The sequence below is a fragment of the Vipera berus genome, assembly GCF_964194415.1.
Source record: "Vipera berus genome assembly, chromosome: 3".
Taxonomy (NCBI): domain Eukaryota; kingdom Metazoa; phylum Chordata; class Lepidosauria; order Squamata; family Viperidae; genus Vipera; species Vipera berus.
Window position 1 is genome coordinate 148082171 of NC_138204.1, and position 24770 is coordinate 148106940.

The 24770-nt window shown below is 41.1% G+C and overlaps 1 protein-coding gene across 1 annotated transcript; it reads left to right on the forward strand.

Moving 5' to 3' along the window:
• Nucleotides 1-4249: 4249 nt before the first annotated feature.
• Nucleotides 4250-24770, forward strand: TMEM170B (transmembrane protein 170B; the record flags this gene model as incomplete). Its single annotated transcript, XM_081326159.1, has 3 exons — nucleotides 4250-4532; nucleotides 20372-20542; nucleotides 24640-24770. 3 exons carry the CDS (start codon nucleotides 4250-4252, stop codon nucleotides 24768-24770), a joined length of 585 nt encoding a protein of 194 aa, XP_081182285.1.

Sequence of the window (24770 nt, forward strand, 5' to 3'; positions counted from 1 at the left end):
GGGGTTCACCGGTTGTTGTTCCCCTGTCATGGTCCGACCATCATCTCCTGCGACTGGTCTTCCGTTATGCCACCCCCCGCCACTGGGCTGCGGAACCGACCAGATGGTTCCGCCCCAAGCACCTAATGGACCCTGAACGGTTCCAGATGGTGCTTGGGTCTATACCCATCGCCCTCACTCACAGCCCAGTTGATGCCTTGGTGGATGCCTGGGAAAAGGCGGCCACTGAGGCACTCAACTGTGTTGTACCCTTGCGACCTCTGACCCGGCACAGATCCCGTTGGGCTCCATGGTTTTCTGTGGAGCTCCAGGAGATGAAGCATCGGAGACGGGGTCTAGAGAGCGGATGTAGGTCCAGCCGTTCCGAACCTGACCGATTGCAGCTAAGAACCTTTATAAGGTCTTATCTTGAGGACGGCGAGGGCTAATTACTTCGCTGCCCTCATCGTATCTGCAGATAATCGCCCGGCCGCCCTGTTTAGGGTGACTCGCTCCCTCCTTAATCAGGAGGTGAGAGAGGAGCCCTTGCAGGGGTGGGCCGAGGAGTTTAGTCATCATCTGATGGACAAAATCGCTCAGATCCAGGCCGGTTTGGACTGGGCAGAGTCAGATGTGGAGGAATCGGACGGTCTTGAGCATGTTATGTGGACTGAGTTCGATCCTGTTTCCCCTGATGATGTGGACAGGATTATGGGGAGGCTGTTCCACCACCTGTTTATTGGACCCGTGTCCCTCTTGGCTGATTTATGCGGCTCGGGAGGAGACACGAAGCTGGTTCCAGGCAGTAATATCTGCCTCTTTCAGTGAGGGTGTCTTCCCTGCCGCTTTGAAGGAGGCGGTGGTGAGGCCCCTTCTCAAGAAGCCTGCCCTGGACCCAGCGATTTTAAACAACTATCATCCTGTCTCCAACCTTCGCTTTTTGGCGAAGGTTGTGGAGAGTGTGGTGGCGCATCAGCTTCCTCTGTTCCTGGAGGAAACTGATTATCTGGACCCGTACCAATCGGGTTTCAGGCCCGGGTACAGCACGGAGACGGCATTGGTCGCACTGGTGAATGATCTCTGGCAGGCTCGGGACAGGGGTTGCTCCTCTGTCCTAGTTCTATTAGATCTCTCAGCGGCTTTTGATACCATCGACCATGGTATCCTATTGCGGCATCTCAGGGGGTTGGGAGTGGGAGGCACCGTTTTACGGTGGTTCTCCTCCTATCTCCTGGGCCGCTCGCAGTCGGTGTTGACGGGAGGGCAGAGATCTACCCCGAGGCCTCTCGTTTGTGGAGTCCCTCAGGGGTCGGTTCTCTCTCCCCTCCTGTTCAACATCTATATGAAGCCGCTGGGCGAGATCATTCGTGGTTTTGGGGTGGGGTATCATCAGTACACTGATGATACCCAACTTTTTCTTTCCACCCCGAACCAACCCAGTGATGCCCTTGCCGTGATGTCCCGTTGCCTGGAGGCGGTCCAGGTCTGGATGGGGAGAAACAGGCTTCGTCTCAATCCTGCCAAGACTGAGTGGCTGTGCATACCGGCATCTCGGACTAACCAGTCTATTCCACCTTTAATGACGGGGGGTGAGGTGTTACCCCCCGTCGATAGGGCTCGCAACCTGGGCGTCCTCCTGGACTCATGGCTCAGTTTTGAAGACCATATAGGAGCTGTGACCAGGGGGGCCTTTGCCCAGGTTCGCCTGGTGTGCCAGTTGCAGCCCTATCTGGACCGAGATGCCCTGCACACAGTCACTCATGCGCTCGTAACCTCCGATTGGACTACTGCAACGCTCTCTACATGGGGCTGCCCTTGGGGACCACCCGGAGGCTTCAGCTGGTGCAGAATGCAGCCACGCGGGTTGTGATGGGGTTTTCCCCGATACTCCCATGTAACACCTCTGCTCCGCGAACTGCATTGGCTTCTGGTTGCCCTCCGGGTGAGATTCAAGGTGCTGGTGATGACCTATAAAGCCCTAAATGGCTTGGGTCCGGGATATCTGAGGGAACACCTGCTGCCGGCATCAAGTTCCCTTCGTCCTGTGCGCTCCCACAGGGAGGGTCTTCTCAGGGTACCGCCGGTAAAAGATTGCTGGTGGACAATACCCAGGGGTAGGGCCTTCTCTGTGGGTGCGCCTGCCCTTTGGAATCAGCTGCCTGTAGAGCTTAGGACTGCCCCTGACCTTCGCTCATTCTGCCGGGACCTGAAGACCTGGCTCTTTGAGCTCTGTGGCCTGGTCTGAGCACATTAATTGGGATTTTAACTGTTTTTTAACTGGGGTTTTATTGCAAGGTTTATATAATTCTTTTTAATTGATTTTAAGTTTTGTAATTGTTGTATCTGTTTTTAAAAACCTTGTGAACCGCCCTGAGTCCTATGGGAGAAGGGCGGTATATAAATTGAATAAATAAATAAATAAAAATAAATTTCCTACTTAAAATTTTATCTGGAAGCCTGAGGAGTAAAGCCCAGAGTGAATTCAACATCACTCCTGCTTTGTCTGGATAATAAAATGTGAGTTCAGTCAAAACTTACTTTGCCTGGCATCTCTGCAGCTAGCCTCAATGGCTACTTGGCAAACACAGTTTTACAGTCCTTCCATTTTGTTTGCATAGGCCTGCTATTTTAAAAAGACAATATTGTGGCGTTCTTCTAAGATGCTTGCAATCTTCCTGGGGAAGGCAAGACTAAAAATTTGAAATGCTCTACAGAAGGCACGTTGTCACATTACCCATGATTTCCCCAAACATCTGCTAGCCTGCCTGCCTATATCTATTAATGTCTCCCATTTCCCTCAGTTTGTTAAATTCTCTATGGTGAACTAGAGAATTTTTGTGATTTGTTTCTGTGATGTTTAAGCAGAACCCCACACGAACTAAGGAGCCATATCAGAGCACACGGAAACAAAGCAGTATTTAGAGGTCCATGGTGCTCTCTGAGCTTGGTTGTTGTTGTTTTTGCAGACGTTTCATTATCCAAACTAGGTAACATCCTCAGTAGCAATGAAACGTCTGCAAGAAAGCAACCAAGCTTAGAGGAGCACCAAGGAAATCCCTAATTCCAAACCTGAGCCACAATCATGCTTGCAATCTTCCTGGGGAAGGCAAGACTAAAAATTTGAAATGCTCTACAGAAGGCACGTTGTCACATTACCCATGATTTCCCCAAACATCTGCTAGCCTGCCTGCCTATATCTATTAATGTCTCCCATTTCCCTCAGTTTGTTAAATTCTCTATGGTGAACTAGAGAATTTTTGTGATTTGTTTCTGTGATGTTTAAGCAGAACCCCACACGAACTAAGGAGCCATATCAGAGCACATGGAAACAAAGCAGTATTCAGAGGTCCATGGTGCTCTCTGAGCTTGGTTGTTGTTGTTTTTTGCAGACGTTTCATTATCCAAACTAGGTAACATCCTCAGTAGCAATGAAACGTCTGCAAGAAAGCAACCAAGCTTAGAGGAGCACCAAGGAAATCCCCAATTCCAAGCCCGAGCCACAATCATTCTTTATTAAAGCAGCACTGGCAGTTGTAAGAGATGCACATCGCTGTTTCCCTTAAATGGGAAAAGCCAGTAGATCGCATTTGGGCTCTTTCGCCCTGTTGAAATCTGAGGGAAGCTTGGGTTAACGACCCGGTCGTATCCTAAATTCCCACCGCCCCAGCAGCTCCCGCCCCAGCTTCGCCTCGCGAACGAGCATCGCACCTTCCCTTACAACGAGCCATGGGTGGGGTGAGGGTGGGGGGGGGGCGCCTGCTTGAGCGGCCTCTGTCTTATGTGTCGGTCGGTCGGTCGGTCGCGCGCGCGCCCATGCACGCGCCCGCCCGCCCGCCTCGCGTCGGGAGGTGACTGATTGGAGGTGGGGCCACGCGCGCAATCTTGCCAGGAGCAGCGGTTGGTCCGGCGGCCGGCCGGCCATCGCGAAGGGGAGGCGGTTGCTCGCCGGCTGCGTCTCGCGGTCGTCGTCTCCACCTCCTCCTCCTCCCCCCGCCACTTCCCTAGCGGTCGGCGCGAGCTACTGAGGGAGGGAGGGAGGAAGGGGGGGCCATGAGGAGGCGGCTTCGAAAGTGGGCGGTGATGGCCATCGCCGCTGCGGCTGCCCGGCGCTTACCTCCGCCTCCTTTCCCCTCCACAGCCCCGGACCACCGGGCTCTGTGCGCTTGCCAGCCTTAGCTGGGCCGCGGCGCCCACCCACCAGCAGCGGCGGGAGGCGGAGAGCGAGCTAGCGCCCCCCGCCGCCCCCTTGTTTGTCCAACTGCCGTCCTCGATGTCTCCCCCGCCGGGGGGAGCTCACCCCACCCGCGCCCCTTCGGCCCCTAGAGGCCTCGTGGGAGCCCAGCCTCAGCCTCCCGCTTCCCGAGGCTGCTGCTGCTGCCCAAACCAGGCACGACTCCCGAGGCGGCGGCGGCGGCCCAGCAGCGACAGAACCGGCCTGGTCGTCTCCCCCGCGGCGACCATGAAGGCGGAGGCGGGGGACCACATGATAAACCTGTCGGTCCAGCAGGTGCTGAGCCTATGGGCTCACGGCACGTCGCTTCGGCATCTCACGGGTAAAGGCCGGGGAGGCGCGCTCAGTGGGTTTAGCGGGGAGGTAGTAGAGGGTGATTGGTGGGCAGCAGTGGGAAAGGGAGACGGGGCTTCTTCTCAGTTGTTGTGGATAGAGGGTCGTAGACAATTCGGGGCTGTCCAGATGTTTGAGGATAAGTACCGCTGACGGTTGCCAGGGGCTAGAGGGGATGTGCAACCTAAAAACGGGAGGGGGAAGAGAAGCAGTCACCACTGTGTCTACCCGTAGTTTAAATCCGACATGTAGTAGGTCTCAGGTTCCCTGAGGAAAAAGGTGAGTAGAAGTGGCAGGCTGCAGGTTGATAGCTGATGCTAATTTCATAACTCTTGGCAGAAGTATTTATGTGTGGGGTGATGTAGGATGCTTTTTCCCCTCTGACTTGTCTCGAGTCAGTCCGTTTTCTAGAAACTGGAAGAACGAGGTGAAATTTTCAGGAGTGATGTGTGTGTACCATTGCATTCTTCCTTGAGTAAGAGGGTGACCGGCCCCAAGGTCACCCAACTATTATTCTCCACGCCTAGGGTAGAACTAGAAGTTAGATTCCTGTTCCTAGTTCAGCATCTTAGCCACTAGACCAAACTGGTTCTTAGTTGGGATGAGACAGTAGAATTTGTTATGGATCAGATAAATATTCTGTAGGAATATAGATGGAAAGTAAGATGCTTTTAAGTCAGTGTTGTGTTCAAGAAAAGGAATCGTACAGCTCAGATCTGTGGGATGTTTCTGATGCCTTTTCTATTACATAAAACTCTGACAATGCATTTTGATTGTAGTTTGGTCTTACAATGTGTACTTATTTACTAAAATATCCCAGAGGAAAACTATCAGATATGTCTTTTGTACATTGGGATGTGGCATCTAATTTTCTGTTTCTTATAAAGCTTGTTAGTTGATAGGGCCTGTGGTATTCATAGCTGATCAGCAAATAGGAGAAAATAATGAGAAAAAGAGCTTAAGATATGTGAGAGTTCCTAAAAAGGAAGACCAGAAAGTATCTATCAAAACAATTTTAAGTAAAGGGGGAAAAAATGGAAAACATGAAAAGAAGCCAATGTGGTTACACAAAAAGCATGATGAAAAGAGGGATATAAAAGCGTAACAATGTGAGAGGGAAGATAATGAAAGAAAAGCATGAGCAGGTAGTCTAGAACTATAAATCTAATATCAGGAAGCTAAAGCTCAGAATTATATGAGATCATTAAAGAATACTAAGAACAATATCTAAGAGAGATACATTCAAATTACTAGAAATGTTGCTGAGACAAGGTGGCAAAATTCTTACAAGTAACAAAGAACAGACAAAGTTTCCCAGTTCTTTAGTCCTCTCCAAGAAGAATATATGTATGAAGTGGCAAAAAGCAAAATAATGAACAGAGTTAAAGCTTGAGATTGATAGAATCATGGTCAGGAACTATGTACTTTGAATGTGTTTAAATTGCCAGAGCTACTTAAAATCACATGCATATTAGAAAATCATTGAATTGACATGACTGGTGATTGGCAAGTATTATCTCTTATTTCCCAAATTGGGAAAGTGGCTAATCCAGGGAATTATTTATCATTCACTCTGATGTTGATACCTGAAAACATGTCTAAAGTTCTTTATTCTTTGCATACAGTTAAAACAAAAATACATACTCTAGAAGCACAAAGAATATGTGAAAAGCTTGAATAATATATTGCTAGTGATTCAGTTTCATAATACAATATTAGGTTGCAGAACTATACTAAGATCCTCTGTTTCATAGTAATTGTATTGAATGTTATAATTAAAAACATAAGAACAGTACAAACTAAAAAGAATAAAAATAACAAAATGTATATGAAAGAAAAAAATATGTATCCTTTATAACAAGTATAAGTAACATCAGTGATATCACTTTCTCTTAAAATTTATCAAATATTCTGTTCTCTCATCTCTTTTCTAATGTCCTAGAATGTGATGTCTTCTCATTTTTTTCTTTTCTCACAATATTCTTCAAAATGTAACAACTTTCTCTTGTAAATCCAGTATAAGAAAGTTACGCAAGTCAGTATTTTGGTTTAGTAAGACACCAACCATTTGTATATCCTGTATATGATCTCCTTCCATAGCATTCCCATAGCCCATCATTTTTAAACCCACTTTCAAATCACAATCTGCTCATGAGATTTCCTTCTCTTCCATATAATCTTCCAAACACAATCTGTCTATAATGGCAGACATTTTTAAAATTAACTTCTGGTTCCATTGTTCATAAAAATATTTGTTTTGTTCTATATTAACAAGTCAAATTTAGGTGCTTTTCTCGTTTAATAGTAATCTTTAATTCCTTCTGGTTCCCTCTAGTGCCCAACCTTCAAAATCCCATATAGATAGATAGATAGATAGATAGATATTATTAAGTATTAAAAACACCAGCATTTTTCCATGAGAAGGATTCTGATTATTAATTCCAAAATCTTATTTCAAGTCCATTTGGGCCCTTAGTCCTTTTATAACTTTCAAAAATCAATATTTTAATCAGCCTTTTGCTGTTTATTCCAAAATAAGCAAAGGTAGTACCAATAGTAATAGGCTCCTTGGGTGCAATCCCAAAACAATTGGAGCACCACTTGAACATCGTTCTCATTGATAAATTTACTTATCAGTCAGTTGGCAAAAGGCAGTTTTACTCGGCACAGTTTACATCCTGCGCCATATCTGTAATGGCCTCAAACATCCACATCTGCCTATCCCAGTTGCAGCACCACTTGAATGCCATTGAAATCACCAATCAGTCGCAAAAGGCAGCTTTACTTGCAACAGCTTAGATCCTGTGATGATACTTTTAACACCATGAAACAATAATATCTGCTTATCCCAGGGACGGATTTCATAGGTGGATAAAAATGCCCAATCCAATCTAAACATCTGACTGAGTGTGTGATGAACCATAGTGATAAACAGCCATAATAATAAGAACAGTTGGAGCCACAAATTGACAAAATAATAGAAAACGAAGAAACTAAAGTGCCCTAGGATTTTAGAATTCAGACAAGCAGTTGCCACATAACACCCCAGACATAACAATTGTCAATAAGAAATACAAAAAAATAAGTCTGGATAGTGGACATGGCAGTACCTGGAGACAGCAGAAGAGAAGAGAAAGAACTGGAGAAAATCACAAAATACAAAGATCTGCAAATGGAAGTAGGATGACTATGACAAAAGAAAGGAAAGATAATACCAATCATAATAGGCACCTTGGGTGCCATGCCAAAATATCTGGAGCATCCAGTGAACCATTGATACTGATAAAATCACCATCAGTCAATCACCAAAGGTAGCTTTACTTGGAACAGATTACATCCTGCAATGATACCTTTAGCACCATCATAGAACAACATCTGCCTTTCCCAGGTCCTTGGAAAGGACTTGATAGAAGGATAAGAATGCCAAATCCAGTCTAAACATCTGGGTGATTGTCAAACCATATTTTTAAGTTGTTAAACTTGTATGAAACTTCTTTCATTAAAGATTGAAGATAACTCACGCAGTGTAGTAAAACTTGCTTTTATGAAAGTACCTAATATTCAAAAAGTGATTAACAAGCAATTTCTACTTTTTAAAACTACTGAGCCATGGTTTGGGCTAGGCTGCTTTATTTTATTTTATTTTATTTATTATATTTTTATTTGCCTCCCATCTTATTATCCAAATTTGAATTTGACTAACATAATAGCTGCCTGACATAGGACTTAGAAAATATTGGTCAGTAATCTAAACAGACCACTCTTACAGTAATAGGGATCTCTCTAAGTGTCAGAATAAAAAAAAATCTTGTTTCAGCTTTGTTTTTCCACATTTTGGCTATTGAAAAAGTAGAAAACAGTATAATATTTACCATTTCTCAGGATAGAATGGTGAAGAACAAGTATGGCTAAACTAATCTCTATTGTGGAGAGGGAATAGATTCCTTAATGGAATATGGGAATGCCATAAATATAAAATAATGTGATTTTAGCAAAGCATTTAATAAATTAATTCCATTAGACTTGACATTCTGATTACCAAATTGTTAATTGTGGGCTAGATGACAATTAAATAGATACTTAGCTGGTTTAAAAATTATATTCAAAGAGTGCTCTTTTATAATTCACCATTAAACTGCAAAGAGATATTAGTCTGGGGTATTGTGCCCTTCAGTTGTTTGTTTGTTTGTTTGTTTTTTGGTAACGTTCTCAGTCATTCTGAAGAGGCAGAAGAAATGCTGATCAGATTTTCAGATCAGACAAAATTGAGAAGAATACTGTTTTAGAACACAAGAAATCAAAATGTGATCCATTAGAGAAATAGACTGAAAAGATCAAAATAAAATATTTATAGTGCTAAGTACAAAAATTTTCATTTGGGAAATAAGAATCAAACACAAGTACCTATCCCAGGCGCCTGATGGACCCGGATAGGTTCCAGACGGTGCTTGGACTGATTCCTGCCTCCCTTTCCCACAGCCCAATCGAGACCTTAGTTGACGCCTGGCAACGGGCTGCCTCGGAGCCTCTTGACCGCGTTGTGCCTTTGCGGCCTCTGACCTGGCACAGATCCCGGTTGGCCCCTTGGTTTTCCATGGACCTGCGGGAGATGAAGCGCCAGAGGAGGGGCCTAGAGAGCATTTGGAGGTCCAGCCGGTCCGAGTCTGACCGAACACAGTTAAGATCCTTTTCTAGATTTTACCTTGTGGCAATGGAGGTGGTGAAGCGTGCTCACTTTGCCACCCTCATTGCATCCGCAGATAACCGCCCGGCCGCCCTGTTTAGGGTGACCTGTTCCCTTTTAAATCAGGGGACGGGAGAGGACCCCTTGCGGGGATGGGCCAAGGAGTTTAGTCAGTATCTGGTGGATAAAATCGCTCAGATTCGGGCTGGTCTGGACTCCGACTGGGCAGTATATGACGAGGGGGAAGCGATGGGTTTGGCCAATAACATTTGGGAGGAGTTTGATCCTGTGACTCCGGATGAAGTGGACAGGATCATGGGGAGATTAAGTGCCGCCACGTGTTTGTTGGACCCGTGTCCCTCCTGGCTGGTTTATGCGGCTCGGGAGGTTACAGGAGGCTGGCTCCTGGTAGTTATTAATGCTTCCTTGAGTGAGGGGTGCTTCCCTGCCGCCTTGAAGGAGGCGGTGGTGAGGCCCCTCCTCAAGAAACCTGCCTTGGATCCAGCTATTTTAAATAACTTTCGTCCTGTCTCCAACCTTCGCTTCCTTGCGAAGGTTGTTGAGAGCGTGGTGGCATGGCAGCTCCCTTTGGTCCTGCAGGAAACTGAGTATCTGGACCCGTACCAGTCGGGTTTCAGGCCCGGGTACAGCACGGAGACGGCATTGGTCGCGCTGGTGGATGATCTCTGGCGGGCCCGAGATAGGGGTTATTCCTCTGTCCTGGTCCTATTAGATCTCTCAGTGGCTTTTGATACCATCGACCATGGTGTCTTGCTGCGACGTCTTGAGGGGTTTTACGGTGGTTCTCCTACCTCTCAGGCCGTTCGCAGACGGTGTTGATAGGAGGGCAGAGGTCAACCCCGAGGCCCCTTAGTTGTGGGGTGCCTCAGGGTTCGGTCCTCTCGCCCCTCCTGTTCAACATCTATATGACGCCACTGGGTGAGATCATTCGGGGTGAGGTATCATCAATATGCTGATGATACCCAGCTTTTCATCTCCACCCCGAACCAACCCAGCGATGCCCTCGATGTGATGTCCCGTTGCCTGGAAGCGATACGGATCTGGATGGAGAAGAACAGGCTCCAGCTCAACCCGGCCAAGACTGAGTGGCTTTACGTACCGGCATCTCATTTAGTCCAAGAGGTTCCATCTTTGGTTATGGGAGGAGAGGTGTTACCTCCCATTGATAGGGCATGCAACTTAGGCATCCTCCTGGATACACGACTCAGTTTTGAAGATCATATAGGAGTCGTGGCCAGGGGGGCATTTGCCCAGGTTCACCTGGTGCGCCAGTTGCGCCCCTATCTGGACCGAAATGCCCTACATACGGTCACTCACGCACTCGTTACCTCCCGTATAGATTACTGAAATGCTCTCTACATGGAGCTGCCCTTGAAGACCACCCGGAGGCTCCAGCTGGTGCAGAATGCGGCCGCGTGGGTAGTGATGGGAGCATCCCGATACTCCCATATTACACCCCTCCTGTGTGAGCTGCATTGGTTACCGGTTGCCCTCCGGGTGAGATTTAAGGTGCTGGTACTTACCTTTAAAGCCCTACATGGCCTAGGCCCGGGATATTTGCAGGACCGTCTGCTGCTGAGAACGACTTCCCATCGCCCAGTGCGCTCACACAGGGCCTCCTCAGAGTGCCGTCGGCTAGACAATGTCAGCTGGCTACCCCCAGGGGGAGGGCCTTCTCTGTGGGAGCGCCAGCCCTGTGGAACCAACTTCCCCTTGAGCTCCAGATGGCCCCGGATCTCCGGTCTTTTCGCCGCAGCCTTAAAACATTCCTTTTCCATCAGGCTGACCTGGACTGACAACAGGGATTTTAAAAATGTTTTTAATTTTATTGTTGGGGCTGCTAGTTTAATCCTTTTTTAACTTTTGTATTATTGTATTTTTTATTGTTGTTAGCCGCCCTGAGTCCTTCGGGAGATAGGGCGGCATATAAGTCCCAAAAATAAATAAATAAATAAAATTAGCTTGGTAATCATACTGTGGAAAAAGATCTTGAAATTATTGTTGATTACCCTTTTGTTAATTCAATTTGCAATGTGGCTCCAGAGAGGCAAATGCAATTTTAGGTGCATCAGCAGAGATGTGTATCAACTGTCTTGAAAATGCAGTTTTCAAATCATGGGAAGTAATATACTTGGTACTGGTACAGTACTGTTAGAGTACTGTATCCAGTTCTGTGCACCACTTAAGAAACATTAGGAGAAATTGGAACATGTTCAGAGAAGAACAAAAATATGATTAGAAGACCAGAAATGATGTCTGGTCCAAAAAAGATTTGGAGCAACAAAGAACTTGTTCGTTCTTCGTTGCTCCAAAGTGCAAGAAAGATAATAATGGATTTTAATTATAGGAAGTCAAATTCCAATTGATGTTAGAAAAAAAACTTAGATAAAAAGAGTAGTTTGAAATAAAACCAGTTAGCCAGATTGATAGTGGGCTTTCCTTCTCTGGATGTGAAAAGTCTTTGGGAGTAAATAAGTAAAATAAATGTGTTCAGCAAAGAGTGGAAAACATCTATATGGGATGTTTTGGATTTTTGCACTAAGCAAAAAGTTTGTTTTAGTGACCTAAATGGCCCCTTCCAAATCTGTACTTTTATGAGATTTGGTTTCAATTAAACATTTACCATGCCTGTCAATGATTTAGCAATCACTAATATTTTGATATAAAACATTTTAAATTATAGAAATACATCTAAAAACCGCCATCTTAGAAAATGCATATAATTTCTGTTGTTGTACAGCATGTCTGATGGACTGAAGTTTCATCAATAAATTGTTTTTTTCTTTAGAATGGTTATTTTATACAAGTAAAACATGTGGAGATCTAATTTTTCAATAAGTAATTTGATTTATTAAAATGCATTTAATTAAATAACTGACTTAATAATTAAATAATAGAAATGCTATCAAACTTTTGATTTACCTAAACAAAATTGCAAAGGAGTGTTTTGTAATGGATTCTGAGTGGGAGGAAATGTGGAAGTGGAAAGAATTCTTCGTGCATTGCTTTGTTTTTCCTAGCTGTTTTTCAATGAACTGTGCAATACTAATATATTTCTTAGGGTAAGTATTTCACTTGCTATGCTGGCTCTCAGCAATAATATATTCTCAGCACTTTTCTTAGCATGGGGCGAGGGGGTGTGTCAGAATTTGTTTCCATTAAAATCAATCATGGTGGATATGGCAAGACATAAAACCTGGGGGGGGGTTTCTTACATTCAGTCATGTTCAGTTCTCATAGACATGGACAAGTCCATGCATTTTTCTTGAGATACGGTTTGTCATTGCCTCCTTCTTAGGGCTGAAAGAAAGTGAGCAGCCCAAGGCCAACCAGCTGGCTTTGTGCCTGAACCAGGTGTAGACCTTAGGCCAGGGGTGTCAAACTCAATTTCATTGAGGGCCGCATCAGCATTGCGGTTGCCCTCAGGGGGCCAGGTGGGTATGGTCTGGGTGGGCGTGGCCTACTGGGTGGGCGTGGCTAGAGTGCGTATGGCCTACTGGGTGGGCATGGCCAGCTCTACATCGTTCGCATCAAGGGTGCTTATGGGGGCCTGGGCAGGAGTGGGACAGATCTGAGGGTCTCTGGCAGAAGGAGGGTCTCTGGGCCAGGGCCAAGGCAGTGGGGGCCGTTCCCTCACTGTTTCCAGGATGGCTTCACGGGCCACATGAAACCACTTCGCGGGCGGGATCCGACCCCCGGGCCTTGTGTTTGACATGTCTGCCTTAGGCTCTTCTGCTTTCTAGCCTGGTGCCTGCATCACTGCACTAAACTGAATCATACATTTCCAGATCAAATGGCCAAACTGACATTGATTGATTTTCTTCTGTTTGTTTGCTAATTCATTTTTCACTGATAATCATTTTTTGAGGTAGAGGAAGGCAATTTTATATAAACTGGTTTTAAATAATCATTGATTCCCTAAGTTACCATTCTTTTGCTAGCTACACTGACTCAATAAATGGGAGAATGTTTGTTTTTTTCTTTCTAGCTATGTACTTATGTATTAATATGAATAAGAAAAAGATTTGATGTATGAATGATGTTAGTTCTTACATTATTGTGATAAATTCAGCTAACAAATTGGAAATACAATTGAGTATGTTTTTTATTCTAAATATTCCATATATGAAACTTTGTAGAGGAGTGTTAAGAAGACAACATGTGTCCTCTATTTCTGATGCATAATTTATGTGACTATATTAAAGACAATTGGCAATATGTTTAGAGAAAATTCAGAAATGGCATCCTGCATCCCTCATTTGATACCACTTGTATGGTCTCATATATGTGTTTTTATGTACTCAATCAATCAAATTTAGGAACATGTTCAAATTTAAAATTTTGAATATTTCCGACTATATGACTATATACTATACAACTATATACTACTTTAAAATACTGGGCGTGTATTTTTCTCTTTTTGGAAATACATTTTAGCCTAGTATTATCAGATGTTACATCTAACATAAGTATAAAGTGTGCAGTCCAGAGACTCCATGGAGCCACAAACCTTCCCCATGAATGGGTGAAAGGGCTTAGCTTTTATCTTTTTAAAATACTTTGTGGAGGCTGTGAGATGGAAGGAAGCTTGCATAGGAGAGCCTACAAAATGTGAAGTCTTGAGGTAAGATTATGTATAGGGAAAACTACAACTGTAATAATAGATTGAAAAAGTATAGGGAGTTTTGCCCCCTTGCCTGCCTGGTGTTTCATACCACCACCACCACCACTACTACTACTATTGTCATGTTGAGAGCACTGAAGTACTTCCAGGTTGAAAGGATTAGCCATTGACATCACCATTGCCCAGGGGGTGGCCAGTTGGAGGGCTCCTTTCATGTCCCTGTTCAGCTGCCCACAGACGTGGTATCCATCTCTCTACTTGCAGTTGCTTGCTTTCGGACTGCTGGGTTGGGAGGAGCTGGAGCAAGTGACGGGAGCTCACCCCGTCCTGCAGCAGCAACTGGGTCTTGAATGTGAGCCTGCTGATCATCAGCCCAGCATTCTAACCTGATGAACCATCTCGCTCCGTGGTGTTTCATACAGAAGCCAAGCTTCTGGAAGATGGAACTTCTTCCCTGCTCTGTATATTCATAACTGTTCTAGAAAAAAAGAATCTTTTCCTGCTTTCAAGCTCTTCACAAATGGCAGATCTCCTACAAGTGATAAGCTAAGAACATGTTATGTAAAAAGAGATGGGAAGTAAAAGCAGTTTACAGAAAAGGAAAATCTGTACAGTATCTAAAGGAGTAGTAGGATCTCACATAAAAGCAGAAACCATATATATGTTAATTGATAACAGGCTACCATGAATAAATAGTTATAAAAATTATCTGGAGTATATGCTTAATTAAGTATTAGAGAAGCATTAAATCTTTATCTTAATAAAGTTTGAGCACTGTCTTTGATTCCATGAAGCTTCACATAGAAACCTTTATGAATTCTGTTCATCTGTTCTGCCTATGTCAGATCCACCCAAAATGAATTTGTGACATTTCAGGCTTTAAGGCATGAATCTTACACCTTTCTGCCCACTCTCACTTTTGGAATGAAGTTCTTGATATACTAGACAAAATCAGTGCCACTGTGGAATTGATGGGTTATGTAGTCCTATGTGAAAGGCAATAGTATTTAAAATTAAATTTTACATACTTTATTGAGAAATAAACTCCATTTTGGCAATAGAACTTACTTTCCACTGTTCATAATTGTCAGCTAAAACTAATTCTAGGTGATTTTGATAGGCAGGCAGACAGACAGATAGACCAACTGACCCCCAATACAATCTCTCTCTCTCAAAACGTGAAAATTTAAAAAGTATATGGGTTGTGTAAGATATTTTTTTATTAAAGATCATAATGTTTTTTTAAAGCACATATAGTCTTGATTAAAAATAGTCTTTAGCTATTTTTCAGATAGTGACAATTCACGGTTTGACAGTGATTTAAAAGTAACTTTGTGATCAATGCCCACATTTACGACCTTCTGTAGCATCTCTCTCTCAGTCATATGGTCACCATTACAGTCAGTAGGCATTGTCTTGTGCCTGACCCTTTCTTTTTCTTTATCCTTCCCCCCCACCCCCAGGAGAGAAATTGCCTAAACAAGCTACCTCCTCTTCTGCTAATTTGACCTGGTTCCAAAACCTGCTAACCACAAATTAACAAGCTCAGCTCTTTGACCTAAAATAGTTGATTAGGCTTCTGTTGCTGGCTCACCCGCTACAGAATAGGGACAAGACCCTAATCAATTTCCTACTGAATTTTTCTTTATTTCTAAGTAGTCTATGCTAGTCCATTCCTCTGGATGTGTTGTCCCCAATAAGCAATAAAAATAAATGGGTTTAAATAAAACATTGTTTATAACAAATTCTGATCAAGAATTTGTTGAATATTGGAAAAATATCAAGAACACAATGAAAAGCATAACATTTTGGAAAGAATTTGATGAAAAACAAAAGGAAGATGTAGTGAGAGCAATAAAAAATGATTTAGATGAAACTCAAAAATACAAAGAACTAGAGTACTTCCCCCTAAAGATTAACTGCATAGTTTTTGGCTCAAATCTTGAGAAGCCTACACTTCAAGATAGCAACACAACTGAATAACCTTCTCCAAACAACAATAAAATGAAGAATGAAAGAAGATTTCTAGTACCAAAAGTCAATTGGAAAGCAAAAGATGACACTAACTTGCTGGGTCAAAACACTGAAATTGTTAAGTGGGATTATGAAAAATCTAACACAAGTTTATTTGAAATAAAATAAGCAATAGAACAAAAGAGGTTTCAAAAAATCATGTAGTACAAAATACCATCTACTAACTGATGAAACGATCCTTCAGTTACAAAAAAGAGAGACTTGTATAGATTTTTTAAAAAAGCATTAAAATCACTGCTCCTAGATATTGTAGGAGGAAAGTTGTGTTAACTTATTATGGTAGCCAAAAATCAGGAGGAGTTTGATAGCAACTTTTCTGATTAATACATTTTATTAAAAGTCACAAACTTTTGTAAGCTGCAGCTTACATTTTCAGATGCATAGAGTGAAACACAGGAGTAAAAGCTGGCCTAAACAGATGCGCTGGTTTGGCACTTAATGAAGATAAGAATAGAAGATGGGTTACAGCTAATGAATGGAAATACCATTAAACACATGGAACCTGAAGGTTACTAATACTGACTATTAATGAAAACTACTGATTTACTGCATGACAGATTTAAAAAGTCCCCTAGTTCTCATTATACCAAAACAAATCCATTTGCTAAAAATCTAAATTTAATATTTAGTTCTAATACTTCTCAAAATAAATAATGCCCACTAATATAGCATTTTATTCTACTTAGGTATTAGTATGTGTCTCATAAATTCTCTGGCTTATGATCAACAAAAGCAATTTGATTAAAAATAGAATAGTATAAAATAAAACTAAATAACATGAAATATGGTAGAACAAAACTTGCAGGGTCTCCAAACCACAGGCTGCATTAATTACTTTTAATTCCTGGTTGAACAGAAAGTTCTTCATCCTGATGAGCCAGTATCTAGCTTCTCCTTTTTAGGGAAAATGATTGAAAAAGTGGTTGTGTAGCAACTTCAGAGGACTTTGGATGAAGCAGATTATCTGGATCATTTTCAGTCAGATTCATATTTGAATATGGTATGGAAATGGCATTGGTCACACTTTTGGATGGTCTCTGATGTGGGCAGGATAGTAGCTGTGTGTCATCCTTGCAATACTTGACCTCTTGATGGCTTTTGATACCATCAACCATGGTAACCTTCTGGACTGACTCAGAGGATTGGGGTGGGTAGCATGGCACAATCTTGTGCTGGTGTACCTCCTTTCTACAGGTCAATTCCAGTCAGCAATGACTGGGGAAAAGAGATTCAGCAGTGGTGGGCATGTTACAGATTCTGTTGCCTAGAGAGCTATATTCAATGGATTTTAAGCAGTGGCCTTTTCTGCTGTGGAATCTTCTCCCTGCTGAGATGCAGTTGACTTTATTGTTGAACTTTATTGTTGTCCCTCAAGAACTGGCTATGCCAACAGGCCTGGGGATCCCAGGGGACAGGTGAACCAGTGAATTGACCCTGCTACTTTTAACATCCCTTCATCTATTATTCTTTATTTTATTTTGGTTTCTATACTTTTTAATATATTTATTAACTGTTTTAGCTCTCTTGTAAGCCACCCAGAGTCACTCTTGTGAGATCAATGGTTAGTTTAATAACCGTTGCCTGGAGGCGGTCCAGGTCTGGATGGGGAGAAACAGGCTTTGTCTCAATCCTGCCAAGACTGAGTGGCTGTGCATATCGGCATCTCGGGTTAACCAGACCATTCCACCTTTAACGATGGGGGGTGAGGTGTTACCCCCCGTTGATAGGGTTCACAACTTGGGCGTCCTCCTTGACTCCCACCTCAATTTTGAAGACCACATAGGAGCCGTGACCAGGGGGGCTTTTGCTCAAGTTCGCCTGGTGCACCAGTTGCGACCCTACCTGGACCAAGATGCCCTACGCACAGTCACTCATGCGCTCGTGACCTCCCGTTTAGACTACTGCAACGCTCTCTACATGGGGCTGCCCTTGAGGACCACTCGGAGGCTTCAGCTGGTGCAGAATGCGGCTGCGTGAGTTGTGATGGGGGTTTCCCGATACTCCCATGTAACACCTCTACTACGCAAGCTGCATTGGCTTCCGGTTGCCCTCTGGGTGAGATTCAAGATGCTGGTAATGACCTATAAAGCCCTAAATGGCTTGGGTCCGGGATATCTGAGGGAACACCTGCTGCCGGCATCAAGCTCCCTTCGTCCAGTGCGCTCCCACAGGGAGGGACTTCTCAGGGTACCGCCGGTAAAAGATTGCCGGCGGGTAACACCCAGGGGGAGGGCCTTCTCAGTGGGTGCGCCTGCCCTCTGGAACCAGCTGCCCATGGAGCTTAGGACTGCCCCCGACCTCTGTTCATTCCGCCGGGACCTGAAGAGATGGCTCTTCGAGCTCTCTGGCCCAGGCTGAGAATTTTAATTTTAATTTTAATTGGGTTTTTTTACTTTTTCAGGGACTGTTGTAATTATTTTTAATTGTTTTTAACTTTTGTATTTCTTGTTTTAAATACCCTGTAAACCGCCCTGAGTCCTGCGGGAAAGGGCGGTATATAAATCCAATTAAATAAATAAATAAATAAATAAATACTGTAACCAGATCTTGAGGGCCTTATGAAAAATCATGGGGCCAATCTAATTTCAGTAGAAGGATATTCCAAGGTGAGTGCCACAGCAGTGAAGGGGTGTTTCCTGGGATCCACCAGATGTAGATCCCTAGGCAGTGTTACCATCACCATACCTTCTCTGCAAGATCTAATGGGACAGACTCTCAGATAGCATGGTCCTATCCCATGAAGTGCTTTAAAAGATTAAACCAGCATCTTGGATTAAACTTGCAAGCTATCTGGCAACAAATGCAGCTGATGGAGCAGACTCTTAAGAGGATCTCCAGGTTGTGCATAGGGTCTGTCTGGGGCAGTGCAATCCCACAAAGCACCAAAGATTGTGTGATGTCCAGGCTCATTTTTACAATCTCACCAAGTAACCAGAGTTGTTTTTATGATGGTCATAAAATGAGTCACCACAGTCATTAAGCAAATCACTTATTGTTAAGCGAACCACAAAGTCATTAAAGCCAGTATATCCAGTTGGCATCTTTATTCCATTTGTCACTGGAAAACAGTGAAAAATGTCACAAATTGTGGCCAGTGACCTTGGAATGTTGCAACTGGTCAGAAATGCAAGCCAGTTGCCAAGTGCCCAAAATGTGATCACATAACCATGAGGGGTGGACAATTGCAATTTTAACAATGGATCATAAATAGCTTTTGTAATGTCCATCAAACCTTTGAATGGTCAAACTGTCATAAGTTGAGAACTATTATGTTCCTATTGGATTCTGGTTTAGTTGCATAGATTTTATATGGTTCAATATATGTCTCTTTAAATGAAGGAATATTTTCAAATTATGAACAATTAAAACAGTAAGGCATAATGTGGTATTTAATACTGTACTGCACTGTAAAAACTGTTTTTGGAAATTACTGTATATTTTATTAAAACACTATAACTAGTATGTGTGTTGAAATTCTATGGTTTTAAATATATTTTTGAATAGTCCTACACCTGCATACTGAGTTAATTCCATAAATTTAATGATTTGTTTTATTGAGTAAATCTTTATTTACTTGAGTAAACATTTTCAAATAAACAGAATTTTAACATAACATAAACCATTCATAGAACAATTTAAACAATTACTATCTCACATATCTCAGTCCTATGTAGCTGACATTCAATCCTCAAATAATAATAAACCTCAGTCTATAAGCATTCAGAAGCAATGTATTGATAACTGAAATATTATTAGCTTCATCAGAGGAAAACCCATCATTTTGCATAACCCATTTAAGCAAAGTACTTTACTTTCACTATTATTTCCTAACAGTATTCTGTATGTTGGTTCCCTTAAATTACATCCTTATTTTAGCTCTCAGAGTATTTTATGAATAATGTTTGTGAGTATGTATGAGAGATATTTGTATGCACACACACACACGTACACGTACCCACATACAAACATACCCACCAAACAGACACATTTGCATAATTGTGAAGCGATCATTTTAAAATTTCTTAGTTTTAATATTTAATTCTTGATATAATTGTTTTGCAACCTATTAACAAAAAGTTTTCTTGGTAGCTCACAGAAAAGGAAACAAAAATCATTAACACAGAAGTATGCACAGTCCTTTTGAAAATGGGTAGAGGACAGAATAATAAAATGAATTGGTATGTGAGGATTATTTCTATGTATTTGACATATAGCCTACTTATATTTATTTAATATTTACTTCTTTATGCCATCCGTACATTCGTCACTAACAAAAAGACTTCACTAGGTAGTGTATAGGAAAAGGGAAAAACACAGGTATACATAATATATTTTTAAAAATGGGTAGTGGACAAGATAATAAAATTAACTTGTGAGAGTTACTTCTGTGCATGCATTTATATCTCTCTCATTTTTCAGAAAGAAATAAGAAATATTAACCTGCTGTTTGATTACTTTTTTCCAGAAATGTGGTACTGGGTTTTCCTATGGGCTCTCTTCTCTTCTCTCTTTGTCCACGGTGCCGCAGGAGTGTTAATGTTTGTCATGCTGCAAAAGCATAGGCAAGGGAGAGTAATCTCTGTCATTGTGGTCAGCATTGGATTTCTGGGTTCTGTAACTGGAGCTATGATAACCAGTAAGTCTTACATGTTAAAATACAGTCATGGTTGAAGATTATTATTAGCAATTGTAATAAATGTTCATATATTGCTTCTGTTCATAATTTTTCAAATTTTATATTGGATTGCTATTCATTCTGTGAAAGAAAAAAAATCACATATAAGATTGTAGCTTTTATATTTTTATAATATAATAATATCCTAGGCATAATTGTCTTCCAATGCCATTATCTGATAAATGAGATAACCACAGTTCTTATTCTCAAGTAACATAATGGCTTTATATACATGTTTTGTGAATTTCTGATAATGTACTTGGATCATTTGTATGCCAGGTCTGTTCCATAACCTATCCTTTTATCCTAGTACAGTTTTTAAAAACCCTGCATTTTGAAGTCTAAAGTAGGTGTACCCATTTCCATGATTCAAAGTGATAATAAAAATCTGGACCTTTGAAAAAAGGGTTCTATATTGAAGAGGATTTTATTACCTTCATATTGCCATTCTAGCTTTGGTGAAAATAGCAATAGTTATTGTTTTAACTTTCCCTCATAAATGATGTCTAGTGCAATTATAGCAATAAGTGATGCGAAATTATGACAACACTTTGTAAAGCATTGAAAGATCTATTGCAATATACTGAAATTCTGGATAAATATTAATAGCATAACCTTCACATAGGGACGCGGTGGCTCAGTGGGTTAGGACGCTGAGCTTGTTGATCAGAAGGTCGGCAGTTTGGTGGGTCGAATCCCGAGTGCCGCGTAACAGTGAGCGCCTGTTACTCGTCCCAGCTTCTGCCAACCTAGCAGTTCGAAAGCACGTAAAAATGCAAGTAGAAAAATAGGGACCACTACGGTGGGAAGGTAACAGCATTCCGTGTGCCTTTGGCGTCTAATCATGCCGGCCACATGACCACGGAGATGTCCTCGGACAAACGCTGGCTCTTCGGCTTTGAAACGGAGATGAGCACCGGCCCCTAGAGTCGGAAATGACTAGCACGCATGTGCAGGGGAACCTTTACCTTTACCCTTCACATTGTATAGTAAGTTTTCAGTTGCCATCAGAATAAATTTGCATTAATTGTTGGTAAATATTAATGCAATATTGCAGTGGAGCTTTAGGTATCTAAATAAAGTGGTGTGGGGAAGGGGGTTCACGATTACTGTTTAAAATTTATTCTTAGATCAAAAATTATTTGAAATGTGAATGCCCATTTTAAATAATGTACCTAAACTATATTAAGTGCAGTGCAACAAATAGTGAATAGCAACTAAAGCCTGGCACTTTTATATGTTAATGCATGTTTCTTATTGTATTTAAGATAATGAAGGTTCTAAAGAACCATTTAATAAATTGAAAATGAGACTTTGTCCATTTGTTTTTAAAATTTTTAAAAATCTGTTGCTTTTAGATTCTATTCAAGATTTTGTTACAATCTAAAGTACTTTAGGAAATAGCTACTGAAATAGTTACACCTAATAATTCTTCTCAAAAGAAAAAAAATATTATCTGATCCTTTATAGAATAGGTGCACTGTTTTGCTTATCATAGCAAATTATGATTATCTGAATTCACACAAATTATGAGTATAGATTTGTATTTGTTTATAAATATACTATGTCATTGAATTGTCTCCAAATATTAGATCTCAAGTGCCTATTAAAACATGCTATCCAGGAAAAAAAGTTTAATGTGAATTTCATTTTCACCTTGTAAAAATAAGGTATAATATATATAAAAATTAACCCCACTTGCCCCCAAAAACAAAAAGCCCAATTACTTAATGAATGTGGCAGGTACTATAGAGTGGTTCTCTCCTGGGTCAAGTTAGACAACACTTGTATGTGAGCCAGCTGCATCATTAGCTTCTTTCCATGACTTCTTGATTCCTGATTTACTAATATGGTATGAAAAGGAGCATTGCTTGGAGTTGTCAAGCTAGTCCTTAGTGATTTCAGGAGATGTGCAGTCACCCCTCATAAAACAGTTGGGATCTCATGAGTTTTTACAATCTTTTTTGGGGGAAAGCAAGGCTTGGACTCTTACAGTATATAAGAATGTATGATATATTTTTTGTGTACCTGTGTGGTAGATTTATTTTCCCTATAGAAATTTTCATAAATTTGTTAGGAGCAACAATCTTACCTAATATGCCTTTGTAATCATTTTGTACAGTATAATTTGCTGTATAAATATTTGCTTTGTTAACTGTAGATGATAGGGGTTCTTTCATTATGATTTAGTTATGATTTATTTAGTGTTATGTTTTCCCTATGTCTAAAGAAATGTCTACACAGATTTTGATACATTCTTTGAGATAACCACAGAAATATAAAAAATACTTTATTACACAACTTTGAGCAAGCAATTAATGTGCAGTCTTTTTGCTTTCAGAATTTTTGTCTACTGATTTGGGGTTGTGATATTTTTGTTTAATAAATTAAGCTATCACTAAGACTTGCACTTGATATGCAACCATTATTGTCTTCTTTGCAATACAAAAGAATGACGCATTTAGTTCGTTTTAACTAGGAGTCATTTCATTAACCAAGATGTGTTCTAATTATTTTTATATTTGATTTGTATGGTTCTCTTACATAAATTAGAGTGATAAAAATGAAGTGTCCTTATCTGCCACATTTGATCTGATTAAATAATTATGTACACACACACACACACACACACACACACACACACGAATCTTTAATATAAAGATTGTCAGATTTACAATATCTTATGAGGACTCACGTATTGTGATTAATGCTACTGCCAGCTGTTGTTCTAAATAGGAAGCAATGTCTGCTTTAAAAAATATCCAGTAAGTACAGGATTTTATTTACATACAATAAATTTTCTATATTTTTTTTAAATCTTCCTATCAGGCATATCAAATGAACATAAACATCTTACAGAAAGAGTTAATGTATCTTACAGTGAAAAAGATGGTAGATTAATCTTATGCTAATAATAGAATAATTTATGGAAGTTTTCTATAAGGAAATTTATATTAAGCATCAAACTATTTTTCAGATAATTGAATAATAACTAGAATGATTCTATTTCTTCTAGAAAAAAATCAATAAAATATTCAGTTTTCTGTGGGGGAAAAATTCAGTTTACTTCAAGTAGGATACAGGTAATTCTCAACTTACAACTACAGTTGGGACCGGAATTTTGGTTGCTTAGAAATGCAGTTGTTAAATGAGTCATTATATGACTGGACCTGATTTTATGACCATTTTTATAACAATCATTAAGTGAATCACATCATTATTAAGCAAGTCATGTAGTTGTTAAGCAAATCCAGCTTCTCCAGTTGATGTTGCTTGTCAAACCAACTGGGAAGGTTGCAGAATCCATGACTGCAGGAGGCTGCAACTAATCGTAAATCTGAGCTGGTTGCCAAGTGCCCAAATTAGATCAAATAACTTGGAGGAGAGGTTATAAATCATTTTTTCTGAGGCTGTTGTAAGTTTGAACCATTATTAAATGAACTGTCTTAAATCAAAGATGACCTATAGTATGGTTACCAGCTTTGAACCAATCCAGTATATTAAACTATGGTCTAAAGTTGATTTTGTAATTCTTCCTTGATTTAAAGTTTATTTTCTGCTCAGTTGAAATAGGAAACTGATTCTCACTCTTCCAATTCACTACAAAAGGAGAGAGAGCAGAGGTCAATGCATGCCCTGTTGAACTAAGCATATGCATTAGCTGTAAGTGGAATAGCATTCAGTTGGAAGGTTACTTTGTTCCTGTTTTCTAGGTAGAATGCTTGATAAGATTTAAACAATTGAAACAATTAGACAGTGGATCAAGGTTCAAAGGAAATTGATCTAGACTATATATAAATAAAGAATTCTTAGTATCATTGCAGAACTGAGTTCTATTTTAGGTTGTTGCATCAGCAGTCAACAATCAGAAACTAAACCTTTAGATTATTTGACCATCGGTCTTGCATAGGTTTTTAATTATTAGTTTCTTACATGAGTTGGGAACTTTTTAAGTCTCACTGAATGGGGAACATTACAAATTGACAATACGGTGATTTTTGAATAAAAATCTTTGGTTCTAATTATAATTGTACTTTTGTCTTCCTTGTCCCTTTCAGGTGCAGCAGTGGCTGGAATTTACAGAGTGGCTGGGAAAAGCATGGCTCCCATGGAAGCACTGGTGTTTGGAGTTGGGCAGACTGTACTGACAATAATTATTTCATTTTCAAGGATTCTTGCAACACTTTGA